Raw genomic sequence first — 15,727 nt, 5'->3', positions numbered from 1 at the left:
TTCAGATTTCCAGCATCCGCTTTTTGCTTTTAAATTTAAAACCTGAATTGCCCAATTATTTTAAATCTCCAATTTTGTGATTCCTCTGACTGGCCTAACAGATAATTTCTAACAAGTATCATGCTTGCTTCACATATTTGTTCTGATTTTACTTTGCACTGATGTAATTTACTGAGTGCGGTGATGGGAAACCAGATGATGTGCTATTTAATGAGGGTAAGACCATAACACACAAAGTGCTAGTATGCTGTAACAATACCGCAGCCTGACCTGTCTCTACTAAGGTACCTCAGTTTTACTGCTGTTCAAACAGGACATACTGAGGTTAGCAGATTGTAAATTTTCAAATACACAGGTCACTAAAAATTAGCAGACTGAACAAAACATCATCAAAAAATGTAACAGAATGTTTGCCTTTATTTCCAGGGGCTGGAATACAAAGGGGAGGGAATTATGCTACACCTGTACAGTTTTGTTCACATCCCATCTCATGTACAGTGTTCAATTCTGGGCACCGTACTTCAAGAAGCCTATGTTAACTTTGGAGGGGTGCAGTAGAGATTCACCACTATGATAAAAGAGAATACAGGGCTAAATTATGAAGACAGATTTATTTGACTAGGCCTGTAGTCCCTTCAATTTAGATGGTAAAAGAGGAGTCTAATTAAGGCTAATAAAACATGTACCATTTTACTTTATTGTTGGTAGATATGGGAAATGATGCAGAATGGAACATAATCTTAAAATTAGAACTAAGCCATTCAGGAGTGAAATTAGGAAGCGCTTCTTCACATAAAGGGGATTGGAAATCTAGAACCTGCCACCCCAAAAGGCTGTGGTTGCTGGGAGTCAACTGCAATCTTTACAATGAAGATACATAGATCGATCAATCGACTGATAGGTTTGATGAAGAGATAGACACATAAGGTATCAAAGGTTGGTAAATGCAGTTGAGGTACAGATCACCCTTGATCAACAGAATAGTAGAATGGGCTTAAGGGCTCAATGACCTCCTTCTGCACCTTGTTTTTTTTTATTCATTCACGGGATGTGGCCTCGCTGGCTGGGCCAGCATTTATTACCCATCCCTAGCTGCCTTTGAGAAAGTGGTGGTGAGCTGCCTTCTTGAACTGCTGCAGTCCATGTGGTGTAGGTACACCCACAGTGCTGTTAGGGAGGGAGTTCCAGGATTTTGACCCAGTGACAGTGAAGGAACGGCGATATATTTCCAAGTCAGGATGGTGTGTGATCTGGGGGGAACTTTCAGGTGGTGGTGTTCCCATCTACCTGCTGCCCTTGTCCTTCTAGACGGTAGTGGTCGTGGGTTTGGAAGGTGCTGTCGAAGGAGACTTGGTGGGTTCCTGCAGTGCATCTTGTAGATGGTACACGCTGCTGCTACTGTGCATCAGTGGTGGAGAGAGTGAATGTTTGTGGATGTGGTGCCAATCAAGTAGGCTACTTTGTCCTGGATGGTGTCAAATTTCTTGAGTGTTGTGGGAGCTGCACTCATCCAGGCAAGTGGGGAGTATTCCATCACACTCCTGACTTGTGCCTTATAGATGGTGGATAGGCTGTGGGGAGTCAGGAGGTGGGTTACTCGTCGTATGATTTCTAGCCTCTGACCTGCTCTTGTAGCCACAGTATTTATATGGCTAGTCCAGTTCCGGTTCTGGTCAATGGTAACCCCCAGGATGTTGTTAGTGGGGGATTCAATGATGGTAGTGCCATTGAACATCAAGGGGCAATGGTTGGTTGGATTCTCTCTTGTTTGAGATGGTCATTGCCTGACACTCGTGTGGTGTGTATGTTACTTGCCACTTGTCAGCCCAAGCCTGGATATTGTCCAGGTCTTGCTGCATTTGGACATCAACTACTTCAGTATCTGAGGAGTCGTGAATGGTGCTGAATATTGTGCAATCATCAGTGAACATCCCCACTTCTGACCTTATGATGGAAGGAGAGTCATTGATGAAGCAGCTGAAGAAGGTTGGGTCGAGGACACTACCCTGAGGAACTCCTGTAGTGATGTCCAGGAGCTGAGGCGATTGACCTCCAACAACTACAACCATCTTCCTATGTGCTAGGTATGACTCCAACCAGCGGAGAGTTTCCACTGACTTCAGTTTTTGCTAGGGCTCCTTGATGCCACACTTGGTCGAATGCTGCCTTGATGTCAAGGGCAGTCACTCTCACCTCACCTCAGGAGTTCAGCTCTTTTGTCCATGTTTGAACCAAGGCTGTAATGAGGTCAGGAGCTGAGTGGCCCTGGCAGAACCCAAACTGGGCATCAGTGAGCATGTTATTGCTAAGCAAGTGCCATTTGATAGCACTGTTGATGACCCCATCCATTACTTTCCTGATGATGGAGAGCAGACTGATGGGGCGGTAATTGGCCCGGTTGGATTTGTCCTGCTTTTTGTGTACAGGACATACCTGGGCACATTGCCAGGTAGATGCCAGTGTTGTAGCTGTACTGGAACAGCTTGGCTAGGGGTGTGGCAAGTTCTGGAACACAAGTCTTCAGTACTATTGCCGGAATATTGTCAGGACCCATAGCTCTTACAGTATCCGGTGCCTTCAGCTGTTTCTTGATATCACGTGGAGTGAATCGAATTGACTGAAGACTGGCATCTGTGATGCTGGGGACCTTCAGAGGATGCTGAGATGGATCATCCACTCACACTGTTCCTAAACCTTAGACATATACCACCAAATCTTCAGTTGACACCATTCTGGGTAAGTCGGAAGGCGAGCTATTTTCTTTGGTCAAGACTATTCTATCACCCGTGACCATCCATTTCAGGAGGAGATGGTGTAGTGGTAATGTCACTGGACTAGTAATCCAGAGGTCCAGGCTAACGCTCTGGGGACAAGGGTTCAAATCCCACCACAGCAGCCAGTGGAATTTATGTTCATATATAAAACCTGGAATTGAAAGCTAGTCTCATCAATTGTTATAAAACCTATCTGGTTCATTAATGTCCTTTAGGGAAGGAAATCTGCTGTCCTTACCTGGTCATGGTCATAGAGGTCTACAGCACAGAAAAAGGTCCTTTGGCCCATCGAGTCTGCGCCAGTCAAACAAGTACCTAACTATTCTCATCCCATGTTGCAGCACTGGGCCCATAGCCCTGTATGCCATGGCATCGCAAGTAACTATCCAAATACTTCTTAAATGTTATGAGGGTTTCTGCCTCCACCACCCTTTCAGGCAGTGAGTTCCAGATTCCCACCACCCTCTGGGTGAAAAATCCTTCCTCACATCCCCTCTAAACCTCCTGCCCCTTACCTTAAATCTATGCCCCTGGCATATCTGGTCTGGCCTACACGTGACTCTAGAACCACAATCATAAGTTGACTCTTAACTGCCCTCTGAAATGGCCTAGCAAGCCACTCAATTCAAGGGCATTTGGGGAAGGGCAGCAAACTCTGGCCTTGACAGCGCGCCCACAGGCAATAAAATATTTTTAAAAAGTGAGTTCCTTTAAGGTCACAAATACTGTTGTTAAGCAAATTTGAGGGTTAGACAGAGGTTATTTAAGAGGTTGCTGAAGTTAGTCAGCAAAAAGCAGTAGAACGATCTAGTTCTAGTATTGTTTTTTAATAGGAACCTCAGCTCATGGGTAATGGCATAGTGACAAGTCAGGTATGTGTAATCTATACAATGGTGCTGTTTTTGGTTTGTATATGTTTATTGTCTTGTCTTGGTGCTAGTATTGGCATGTTATGCATATATTTTGTGCTGTGTGGTGCTGTGGTGGGAGTTAGTAACAGCATCACTGGTGAAACTGCGTTGGAAGTAGCTTCCGAATGACTTTTTGCTGGGAGGAGGTGGAAAGCAATCACAAGGTGGGATTGAGTGGGGTTGATAAGAATGGGAGTAAATCTGGGAGATATTGTGGGTGTTTGTGTGGCAGAAGGTGTGAAATATGTAGGTGTGGATTTGGAACGAAGCAGAGATTTGGGAAATATGGTGGGAACTTTACTGGGAAGGGGAACAATGTCAGATAGGAATTGAACAGGTGTGACTGGCTGTGAGAATGAGGTGGGGAAGGTCAGGAATAGCTCAGATAAAAACAAAATACTGCAGATGCTGGGATTCTGAAACAAAAACAGAAAATGCTGGAAAAACTCAGCAGGTCTAACAGCGTCTGTGGAGAGAAGAGTTAACATTTTGAGTCCAAGCTCTAAAGAAGAATCATACAGACTCCAAGCGTTAACTCTGTCTTTTTCTGAGTGGCAGGAGTGAGATGCAATTGAGAGAGGAACTAGTAGTGCATTTCTTTTTATTCATTCATGGGATGTGGGTGTTTCTGGTAAGGCCAGCTTTTATTGTTCATCAATCGCCCTTGAGAATATGGTGGTGAGCCATATTCTTGAATGCAACCAAGTGGTTTGCTAGGCCATTTCAGAGGCGGTTAAGAGTCAACCACATTGCTGTGGGTCTGGAGTCACATGTAAACGAGACCAGGTAAGGATGGCAGATTTTCTTTCCTAAAGGACATTAGTGAACCAGATTTTTGCAACAAACTGGTAATTTCATGGTCATCATTACTAGCACCAACTTTTTATTCTAGATTTATTCAAGTAACTGAATTTAGATTCTCCAGATGCTGCTATGGTGGGTGCCATTTGAACCTGTGTTTTCAAATCATTAGTTCAGGATGGAGGCCTTGTGGTGTGATGGTAGTGTCCCAACTCTGGGCCAGAAACACCAGGTTCAAATCCCACGCCAGGACTTGCTGGCCACAGAAGGAGTGTTCATGATGCCGTTCAACAGGCTGATAATCAGCCCAGGAATCCTTCCACCACCTCCCCACTATTCCCCAAAGGGAAAACATTGAGTAAATACATGCTTTAATAAATTAGTTCAAGCTTTTGAATTGCTATAATAAAAACAAAATGCTGGAAAAACTCAGCAGGTCTGACAGCTGTGGAGAGAGAAACAGTTAACATTTTGAGTCGGTATGACTCTTTTTTAGAGCTGGATTACTAGTCCAGTAACATAACTGTACTTTACCAAGCTATGCCCCCATGTTATGTCAGTACATGTATTCATCAGTTATTATTCTGAGGGAGTACATGGAGACAGAAGTGTGATTAAAACATGCACCATTTTACTTTATTGTTGGTAGATAACTGAATGAAGGTTTAAATAATGGACATATTTCTTGCTAGAATTTTAAGGTTATAGTGTATAGTGTAGGAGTTAGAGTAAGTGAAATAATAAAAATACACTGGGACTGTGCAGCCCCATATAAAATAAAGCCTAGAAACTAAAATGTGTGGAAGGAACCCTTAAGTAGAAGGTATAACTATTCCCCAATAGGCCACATCCCATTCTGGCAATGGCTCTCCAGCTGAAACATGAATACAGGACTTTCTAGTTTTATTTTTGTTTATCAACATTTCCAATTTTTAAAATCTTGGATTATAATTTTAATAGCATTTCATCCTACAGGTTGTAACACATTTGAACAGAAAAAGCAAGATTCAAACCTTTTGGATTTCCAGCATCCGCAGTTTTTTGTTTTTATACGTTTTAAGATTCAAACCTTGTTGCACAAGTTCAAATTATCCCTCTTGAACCCTACAGTCACATGCAAATCCTTTAGCACAATAGGCATTTAATGCTCCCCTTGTTCTGAAGATATCAAGAAAGCTTACTGGCAAGGCAGTATTTAATGCCCAACATTTGGCACCATGCCACGTGAGATAGTAGGTCAGAGGACCTACTTGGTCAAAGAGGTTTATCTTAAAGGAGGAAAGAGAAGTCAAGAAACGTAGGGAAGAAATCCCGGCGCTTTAGGCCTTGATGGCTGAAGGCGCAGTTACTAATGTTGGAGTTGGATAATACGCTCCCCCACCAGCGGGTTTGAAGGCAGGGAGGCATATTAAATCCAGCAGATGGCCTTCCCACTGTCTATCCACCCACCCCAGATCTGACAGATATCTTACAGCAGGTGGGGGAGGAATCAGGCCCTTAGGCCTATTGAGGTCCTTAAGTGGCCAGGGGGCCTCATCTGCTGCCATCAGTATTTCACCCGTGGTGGGGAGAGACCCATGCCATGCGGGTAGCCTGACAACTTCAGCTGCACGAGCTGATGTCAGGCAAGGGTGGGGGGGGGTCTCCTTTGCGAGGTACAACACCACACCCCTCCCCAGCACCAAAGTCATACCCTCTCTAATCCTAACCCCATTGCCTCCCCACTCCCCTCACCAGAACAGATTGGCAGGCCTTGGTGAGACTGCCTGACCCCACATTTACATGGGCTTCTTGGTGTGGTGGGCCATCATGTAGTCCCAGAAATGGCCACCACTCCCAGTGGCGGTGCTGGGACAACAGAGCTGCTGCCCATTTGATTTGCCGGCAGCTCTCTCAGGTAGGTCTCTAATGCAAGGACATCCTCCCTGCATTAAACTGCTGTGGGGCAGCCATCAGGAGTGTAGGCAGAACTCCCCACCCACACCCCAAGTTTTTAGCTGGGTGGGGGGGTGATGGCGGGACCACGGGGCCCCATAAAATCCATCCCAGGTATCTTGGAGGGTTGGAGGAGGCTAAAAAGATACAGAATATGCAAAGCCATAGAGGGATTTGAAAACAAGGATGAAGAATTTTAAAACTGAGGAGCTGCTGGACTGGCTGTCAATGTAGGTCAGTGAGCACAGGGGTGATAGGTGAACAGAACTTAGTAAGAGTTAGGAAACGAGTGGATGTTTGGATGAGCTGAAGTTTACAGAGCTTGGAAAATGGGAGGCCAGCCTGGCGATGGTTAGAATTGTCAAGTCGGAGTGTAACAAAAGGCATGGGTGAGGGCTTCAGCAGCAGCCGAGCTGAGGCTGGGGCACACACTGACCATGTTACAGGGGTGGAAGTGGCAGTCTTGATGATGGAAAGGATATGGGGTCAGATGCTCACCTCAGGCTGAGGTAGGACACCAAGGTTCCAAACAGTCTGATTCAGCCTCAGACAGGGGTCAGGGAGAGGAATGCAGTTGGCTCTTAGGAGACAAAAGATAGTGGCTTTGACCAATATTGAGTTAGAGAAGTTTTTGCTCATTCTTTACTGGATGTTGGACAAACAGACATTCCAAGGTGGGATTTGAGCTCAAGACCCATGTGATATCTGTTTATAATGACTCACGTACCTGTTACAACTTGAGTAGGGTTTACTGTTGTCACTGTGACATTTCCCTGCTGCAAAGCCGAGGCAGGAACTACGATTCCCTGAGGACTGATGGTACCAGGTAAGGTGGTGATGGTTGTGTTCTGAACAGGAAGCTAGTGGAGAACATTTTGGCAAAAGAAAAGCAGATTAAAAATGGTAATTAATTTCATTTTCGAACCCTGAACTGCTGTAATTGGTCACTGTTGTATTTTGGGATGTGGGTGTCACTGGCTGGGCCAGCATTTATTGCCCATTCCTGATTGCCCTTGAGAAGGTGGGGGTGAGCTGCCTTCTTAAACCGCTGCAGTCCATGTGGTGTCGGTACACCCACAGTGCTGTTTGGGAAGGAGTTCCAGGATTTTGACCCAGCGACAGTGAAGGAACGGCGATATATTTCCAAGTCAGGATGGTGAGTGACTTGGAGGGGAATTTGCAGGTGGTGGTGTTTCGATGCATCTGCCGCCCCTGTTCTAGGTGGTAGAGGTCGTGGGTTAGGAAGCTGCTGCTGAAGATGCCTAGGTGAGCTGCGGCAGTGCATACACACAGCTGCCACAGCAGACCTGCAAAACAGATGTACCACTTTGGATACTGTTGGGGGGAATGGCCTCTCAGGGGAAAGCAGCAACAGCCAAATTTGTTGCACTGTGGTTGGCTCTGCTGCACAGGGGAGGAGTAAAAAGTTTGGGAATGCCATAGTTATAGGGGATTCAATTGTAAGGGGAATGGATAGGCATTTATGTGGCCGCAAACGAGACTCCAGGATGGTACGTTGCCTCCCTGGTGCTAGGGTCAAGGATGTCTCAGAGCAGCTACAGGACATTCTGAAGGGGGAGGGTGAACAGCCAGTGGTCGTGGTACACATTGGTACAAACGGCACAGGTCAAAAAAGGGATGAGGTCCTAAAAGCAGAATATAGGGAGTTAGGAATAAGTTGAAAAGTAGGACCTCAAAGGTAGTGATCTCAGGATTACTACCAGTGCCACGTGCCAGTCAGAGTAGAAATAGCAGGATATATCGGATGAAAACGTGGCTGAAGAAATGGTGTGAGGGGGAGGGTTTCAGATTCCTGGGGCATTGGGACTGGTTCTGGGGGAGGTGGGACCGGTACAAACATCTGGGCAGGACTGGGACTGATGTCCTAGGGGGAACATTTGCTAGCGTGGTTGGGGAGGGTTTAAAGTAAAATGGCAGGGGGATGGGAACCTATGCAAGGAGTCAGAGGAAGGGGAATCAAAGACAAGAACAAAAGACAGAAAGCGGAATAAGAAAAGTGATAGGCAGAGAAATCAGGGGCAAGAATCAAACAGGGCCTCAGTGAAAAATAGTGGGAATGGGATAAGCAATGTTTAAAAGACAAGCCTTAAGGCTTTGTGCCTTAACGCGGGGAGCATTCACAATAAAGTGGATGAATTAACCACGCAGATAGATGTAAATACGTATGGTATAGTCAGGATTACGGAGACATGGCTGCAGGGTGACCAGGGATGGGAACTGAACACCCAGGGATATTCAGTATTTAGGAAGGACAGACAAAAAGGAAAAGGCGGTGGAGTTGCATTGCTGGTTAAAGAGGAAATTAATGCAATAGTGAGGAAAGATATTAGCTCTGACAATATGGAATCTGTATGGGTAGAACTGAGAAACACTAAGGGGCAAAAAACATTAGTGGGGGTTGTATATAGACCCCCAAACTGTAGTGGTGATGTTGGGAATGGCATTAAACAGGAAATTAGAGACGTATGTAATAAAGGAACATCTGTAATTATGGGTGACTTTAGTTTGCATATATTTTGGGCAAATCAAATTAGTAACAATACCGTGGAGGAGGAATTCCTGGATGGTTTTCTGGACCAATACGTTGAGGAGCCAACTAGAGAACAGGCCATCCTTGACTGGGTATTGTGTAATGAGAAAGGAATAATTGGCAATCTAGTTGTGCGAGGCCCCTTGGGGGATGAGCGACCATAATATGATAGAATTCTTCATCAAGATGGAGAGTGACGTAGTTGATTCTGAGACGAGGGTCCTGAATCTTAATAAAGGAAACTATGATGGTATGAGGCATGAGTTGGCTATGATGGATTGGGAAACTTTACTTAAAAGGATGAAGGTGGATAGGCAATGGCAACCATTCAAAGAGTGCATGGGTGAACTGCAACAATTGTTTATTCCTGTTTAGCACAAAAGTAAAACAGGAAAGGTGGCCTAAATCAAAACAAGAATACAAAAATACCTGGAAAAACTGAGCAGGTCTGGCAGCATCTGCGGAGAGGAGCACAGTTAACGTTTCGAGTCCAAATGACCCTTCAACAGAACTAAGTAATTAGAAGAGAGGTGAAATATAAGCTGGTTTAAGTGGGGGTGGGACAGGTAGAGCTGGATAGAGGGCCAGTGATAGGTGGAGATAACCAAAAGATGTCATAGACAAAAGGACAAAGGGGTTGAAGGTTGTGATATTATCTAAAGGAATGTGCTAATTAAGGGTAGAAAGCAGGACGAGCAAGGTACAGATAGCCCTAGTGGGGGTGGGGTGGGGGGAAGGAATCGAAAAAGGCTAAAAGGTAGAGATAAAACAATGGATGGAAATACACTTAAAAATAATGGAAATAGGTGGAAAAAGAAAAATCTACATAAATTATTGGAAAAAAAAATAAAAAAAGTGTGGGGGGGGGGTGTAATCGGAAAGGGGTGGGGACGAAGGAGAGAGTTCATGATCTAAAATTGTTGAACTCAATATTCCGTCTGGAAGGCTGTACAGTGCCTAGTCGGAAGATGAGGTGCTGTTCCTCCAGTTTGCGTTGAGCTTCACTGGAACAATGCAGCAGGCCAAGGACGGACATGTGGGCATGAGAGCAGGGTGGAGAGTTGAAATGGCAAGCGACATGGAGGTCTGGATAATGCTTGCGGCAGACCGAAGGTGTTCTGCAAAGCGGTCACCCAGTCTGTGTTTGGTCTCTTCAATGTAGAGGAAATCGCATTGGGAGCAGCGAATGAAGTAGACTAAATTGAAGGAAGTGCAAGTGAAATGCTGCTTCACTTGAAAGGAGTGTTTGGGCCCTTGGACGGTGAGGAGGGGGGGAGGTAAAGGGGCAGGTGTTGCATCTTCTGTGGTTGCATGGGAAGGTGCCGTGGGAGGGGGTTGAGGTGTAGGGGGTGATGGAGGAGTGGACCAAGGTGTCCCAGAGGGAACGATCCCTGCGGAATGATGCCAGGTGGGTGAAGGGAAGATGTGTTTAGTGGTGGCATCATGCTGGAGTTGGAGGAAATGGCGGAGGATGATCCTTTGAATGCGGAAGCTGGTGGGGTGATAAGTGAGGACAAGGGGCCAAACCATGACTTACAAGGGAAATTAGAGATAGCATTAGATCCAAAGAAGAGACATACAAATTGGCCAGAAAAGACAACAGACCCTGAGGATTGGGAGCAGTTTAGAATTCTGCAAAGGGGGACCAAGAGATTGATTAAGAAGGGGAAAATAGAATAGGAGAGTAAGCTTGCTGGGAACATAAAAACTGACTGTAAAAGTTTTTATAGGAATGTGAAGAGAAGAAGATTGGTCAAGACAAATGTAGGTCCCTTACAGTCAGAAACAGGGGAATTTATAATGGGGAACAAAGAAATGGCTGACCAACTAAATACATACTTTGGTTCTGTCTTCATAAAGGAGGACACAAGTAACATACCAGAAATGTTGGGGAACACGGGGAACACAGAAGGAATAACTGAAAGAAATCAGTATTAATAGGGAAATGGTATTGGGGAAATTGATGGGATTGAAGGCCGATAAATCCCCAGGGCCTGATAATCTACATCCCAGAGTACTTAAGGAGATGGCCCTTGACATAGTGGATGCATTGGTGGTCATCTTCTGGAACAGTTCCTACAGATTGGAGGGTCGCTAATGTAACCCCACTCTTTAAAAAGGGAGGTAGAGAGAAAACAGGGAATTATAGACCAGTTAGCCTGACATCGGTAGTGGGGAAAATTCTAGAGTCCATTATAAAAGATTCAATAGCTGAACACTTGGAAAAACAGTGGCAGAATCAGCATGGATTTACGAAAGGGAAATCATGCTTGTCAAATCTACTAGGATTTTTCGAGGATGTAACTAGTAGAGTTGATGAAGGGGAGCCAGTGGATGTGGTTTATTTGGACTTTCAGAAGGCTTTCGACAAAGTCCCACATAAGATATTAGCGTGTAAAGTTAAAGCCCGTGGGATTGGGGGTAGTGTGTTGAGATGGGTAGAAAACTGGTTGGCAGACAGGAAACAAAGAGTAAGAATAAACGGGTCTTTTTCCAAATGGCAGGCCGTGACTAGTGGGGTACTGCAGAGGTTGGTGCAGGGATTCACAATATATATTAATGATTTAGATGAGGGAATTAAATGTAATATCTCCAAATTTGCAGATGACACAAAGCTGGGTGGGAGGGTGAGCTGTGAGGAGGATGCAGAGATGAGTGAGTGGGCGAATGCATAGCAGATGCAGTATAATGTAGATAAATGTGAGGTTATCCACTTTGGTAGCAAAAACAGGAAGGCAGATTATTACCTGAATGGCTATAAATTGAGAGAGGGGAATGTGCAACGAGACCTAGGTGTCCTTGTACACCAGTCGTTGAAGGTAATCATGCAGGTGCAGCAGGTGGTAAAGAAGGTAAATGGCATGTTGGCCTTCACAGCGAGAAGATTTGAGTACAGGAACAGGGATGTCTTGCTGCAATTATACAGGGCCTTGGTGAGACCACACCTGGAATATTGTGTACAGTTTTGGTCTCCTTATCTCAGGAAGGATGTTCTTGCTATAGTGGGACTGCAGCGAAGGTTTACCAGACAGTTTCCTGGGATGACAGGACTGACATACGAGGAGAGATTGAGTCGGTTAGGATTATATTCGCTGGAGTTCAGAAGAATGAGAGGGGATCTCATAGAAACCTTTATAATTTTAACAGGGCCAGACAGGGTAGATGCAGGAAGGATGTTCCCGATGGTGGAGGAGTCCAGAACCAGGGGACACAGTCTGAGGATACGGGGTAGACCATTCAGGACTGAGATGAGGAGAAATATCTTCACCCAGAGAGTGGTGAGCCTGTGGAATTCGCTACCACAGAAAGTAGTTGAGGCCAAAACATTGTATGTTTTCAAGAAGGAGTTAGATATAGCTCTTGGGGCAAAAGGGATCAAAGGGTATGGGGAGAAAGTGTGAGCAGGCTATTGAGTTGGATGATCAGGCATGATCATAATGAATGGCGGAGCAGGCTCGAAGAGCCGAATGGCCTCCTCCTGCTCCTAGTTTCTATGTTTCAATCTAGGCACAATGTTAGAAATTCTACTTCAGAGATAAACTTAGTTCAAGGGGTTACATTCACAGGGGCATAGGGCTGGTAAATATAGATTAAGAGCAGGCTTCCACACTGAAGCAGCATGCTGCAAACATTGAGAGATAGTTTGACATTCTAGTGCATTCCCACCCATTGCTGTCACAGCTCTATTAATCTGACTCCAGCAGCGTTCGTTGCCAAGAACAAATAGCAGCTACTCTGCTGGGTCAAAATGACCCAGTGTTGTGGGCAAGCGTAATATGTTAATTATTATTTGGCAAGGAGATGTGGTATTGATAGAGACAAATGAATCCACTCAAAATTGTTGCTTTACCAGTTCAGATGTTATAAAATTAAACAGTTTAACAATTCATATCAACCTTTGTCTGCTCGTGTCTTCCATGAGTAAAATGTTAAAATCACAGAGGTATTATCCCTCCCCTCCCAGAGCACACTTTTGTATAACAAAAATAGGGTTGTTTGACAACGTTTCTTATAAAAGGCGTTCAAACCACTGAAGGGAGCAAGTAGCCCCAGTCTAGTATCCAGGGAAAACCCAAATTTGCAGCTCTTTCATTAAGTGTTTAGAGTTAGCAGAGTCACACAAAATTTGTTCTAAGTTTTGTGAATTGGGTAATCCTTTTACCTGTATTTTCTACCTGTTCCCTGCACTCACCAGATTATAACACAGCTCCAGTGATTTTCTCTCACACTACTGCCATTGACAGAGGTCTTGTGGCACAGTGGTAACGTCCCTCCCTCTGAGACAGAAGCTGTGGGTTCAAGTCCAACTTGAAGCCACAGGAGAGCATTCATAATGTGGCCAAACAGGTTGATTACCAACCTGCAAATCCTTCTGATATGCCAATGGCAGGCAGAAAGAGTCTCCTGGTCAGCCATGCTTGATGTGGAGTGGCATCCCTCAAGCTATAGCCTCTGGTGACCTGTTCCAGGAAAATAACTAGCCATGGAAACAGACATAAATGTGTGTTTGTCTGCCTCATGTGCCAAGGGAAAGGTCTAAGTAAGAACGCCATTAGCTGACCAATTAAACAGGTAATTCAGGCACGCAACAAAAGGACCTGCAGCTTCCATACTATGCAACAGGAGAACAGATATGCCAAGGGAAGTAAGAATATAGGCTCAACTCCTGATAGTCAATTGGCCAAAATAAACAATAAGTACTGATTATAAGAACAGTATAAAGGAGGAACATCCAAAATGGTTTTTGTTCCGGTTATTTAATTGAGTTGCAGGTTTTTTTCATTCTTTCATGGGATAAGGGCGTTGCTGGCTGGGCCGGCATTTATCACCCATCCCAAGTTGCCCTTGTGAAGGTGGTGGTGAGCTGCCTTTTTGAACTGCCACAGTCCCTGTGCACACTGCTTTAGAATACTAGCCGCTTTTTCAAAGGGCCAGCACAGGCACGATGGGCTGAGTCCAACCTTTTGCAATCTGGCATGATGGGCTGAGTCCAACCTTTTGCGATCTATCATTCTGTAGTTCAATAGCAGATCTGTTAGCTGTTCTTGATTTCTAAATGCTCACTAACCACACCCTCCCCAATTGCCTAGAACAATGCTTTAGGAAGAAAGTTCCTGGATCTTGATCCGATGATAGTGAAGGAATGGCGATATATTTCCAAGTCAGGATGGTGAATGGCTTGGAGGGGAACTTCCAGGTGGCGGTGTTCCCGTGTGCCTGCTACCCTTGTCTTTCTAGGCAATGGGTTGGGTGGGGGGGGGGCTGCGTGGGGGTGCGTGGGAGGTGGTGGTTGGGTGGTGGTTACAGGGGAATAAATTAAATGAACATCTCTATCCAAGAAGCGACTAAAGAATAAACCGAGGAACAACATCGTTAGTCTGATATCAGTTTTCAGAAAACACTTAATCCATCATTTGGGATCCAATTAGTGAGTATTTAGAAATCAAGAACAGCTAGCACAGATCTGCTATTGAACTACAGAATGATAGATCGCAAAAGATTGGATTCAGCCCATCGTGCCTGTGCTGGCCCTTTAAAAGAGCGACTAGTATCCAATTAGTCCCACTCCTCCTGCTCTTTTCCCCAAAGTCCCTTTTAAGTATTTATCTAATTCCCTTTTAAAAGTTACTATTGAATCTGCTTCCATCTTTTTTTAATCATCACGATTCACCATATAAAAAAATTCTCATCTTCCTTCCTGTTCTTTTGCCAATTACCTTATATCTGTGTGCCCTGGTTACCGATTCCCCTGTCAGTGGAAACAGTTTCTCCTTATTTACTCTATCAAACCCTTCATTATTCAGAATATTTCTGTCAAATCTTCTCTTAATCTTCTCTGCCTGAAGGAAAATAACCCCAGTTTCTTTCATCTCTTCACATAATTGAAGTCCTTTGCTTAAAGGCAAGTCATGTTTGATAAATAAGAGTTTTTGGAAATGATCAGATGGATAAAAAGGAATATAATTCAGGCATATGGTACCAGTTGGAAAGTAGCACCATGGAGTAAAGGTTTGGCTGATAGTTAGGAAATAAATAATTTGAGAAATGGGTGTATTTGGATTGCAGATGGGCTTAAAGTATTGTATTCTAGGGGTCAGACAATTTGGACTTTGAAATAGGAGGAACAATCCTGCATTTTGTATCATTAGCAGACTTTAAGTGATTTGCAAGGAGGACAGTTAAAAACCAAAGTAGCAGACAGAAAGCAGGAGTATGAGGTACTGTGTTTTGGGCGCAAAGAGCAGGGATGGCAACATACATTCAAAGGGAAAGTTGCTGAACAGTGTAAGTGAACAGACACTTGAGGTTTTAAACACAGAATTCCTTGAAATTGGAAGCATGTATCGATAAAACCAGAACAAACCCCAATCACATTGTGGGCTTTATAAACAATAGCATAGTACATGAGAGCAAAGGGATAATAACAGTTAACTCACAGAGTATCCTTTCTATAGAGAACATACAGCACAGATTCACCAGGGGGAAGAAACTATAGTTAAGAGAATAGACTTGAGTAACCGAGAGTATTTTTCTCAGTGCAGAGAAGGCTTAAGAGAGGTTCTTAAATTTATGAACAGATTTGTTAGGGTGAACAGGGTAGATGTATTTCCTCTGGTTGGGCAGTCAGTGAAACCATCATCACTGACAGATGTTGTTAGGAACTACGGATAATTTTAAGCAATTTATGTTTGCATTTGTGGGTGTTAGGAATGAGAGATAGATTTAAGTTTAATTTATATTTTTTATTTGTGTTT

At 44.3% G+C, this 15,727-nt stretch overlaps 1 protein-coding gene across 1 annotated transcript in view; it reads right to left on the bottom strand.

Moving 5' to 3' along the window:
* pknox1.1 (pbx/knotted 1 homeobox 1.1) overlaps nt 1-15,727 on the bottom strand; it is a 127,549-nt gene that overhangs the window by 43,166 nt on the left and 68,656 nt on the right. Inside the window, exon 6 of the mRNA XM_041211931.1 lies at nt 7,149-7,281. Coding sequence (XP_041067865.1) covers nt 7,149-7,281 — 133 coding nt within the window. The remainder of the gene's footprint in view (nt 1-7,148; nt 7,282-15,727) is intronic.

Source organism: Carcharodon carcharias, chromosome 18, assembly GCF_017639515.1.
Source record: "Carcharodon carcharias isolate sCarCar2 chromosome 18, sCarCar2.pri, whole genome shotgun sequence".
Lineage (NCBI taxonomy): Eukaryota > Metazoa > Chordata > Chondrichthyes > Lamniformes > Lamnidae > Carcharodon > Carcharodon carcharias.
This window is presented reverse-complemented; position numbering and strand designations above follow the sequence as displayed.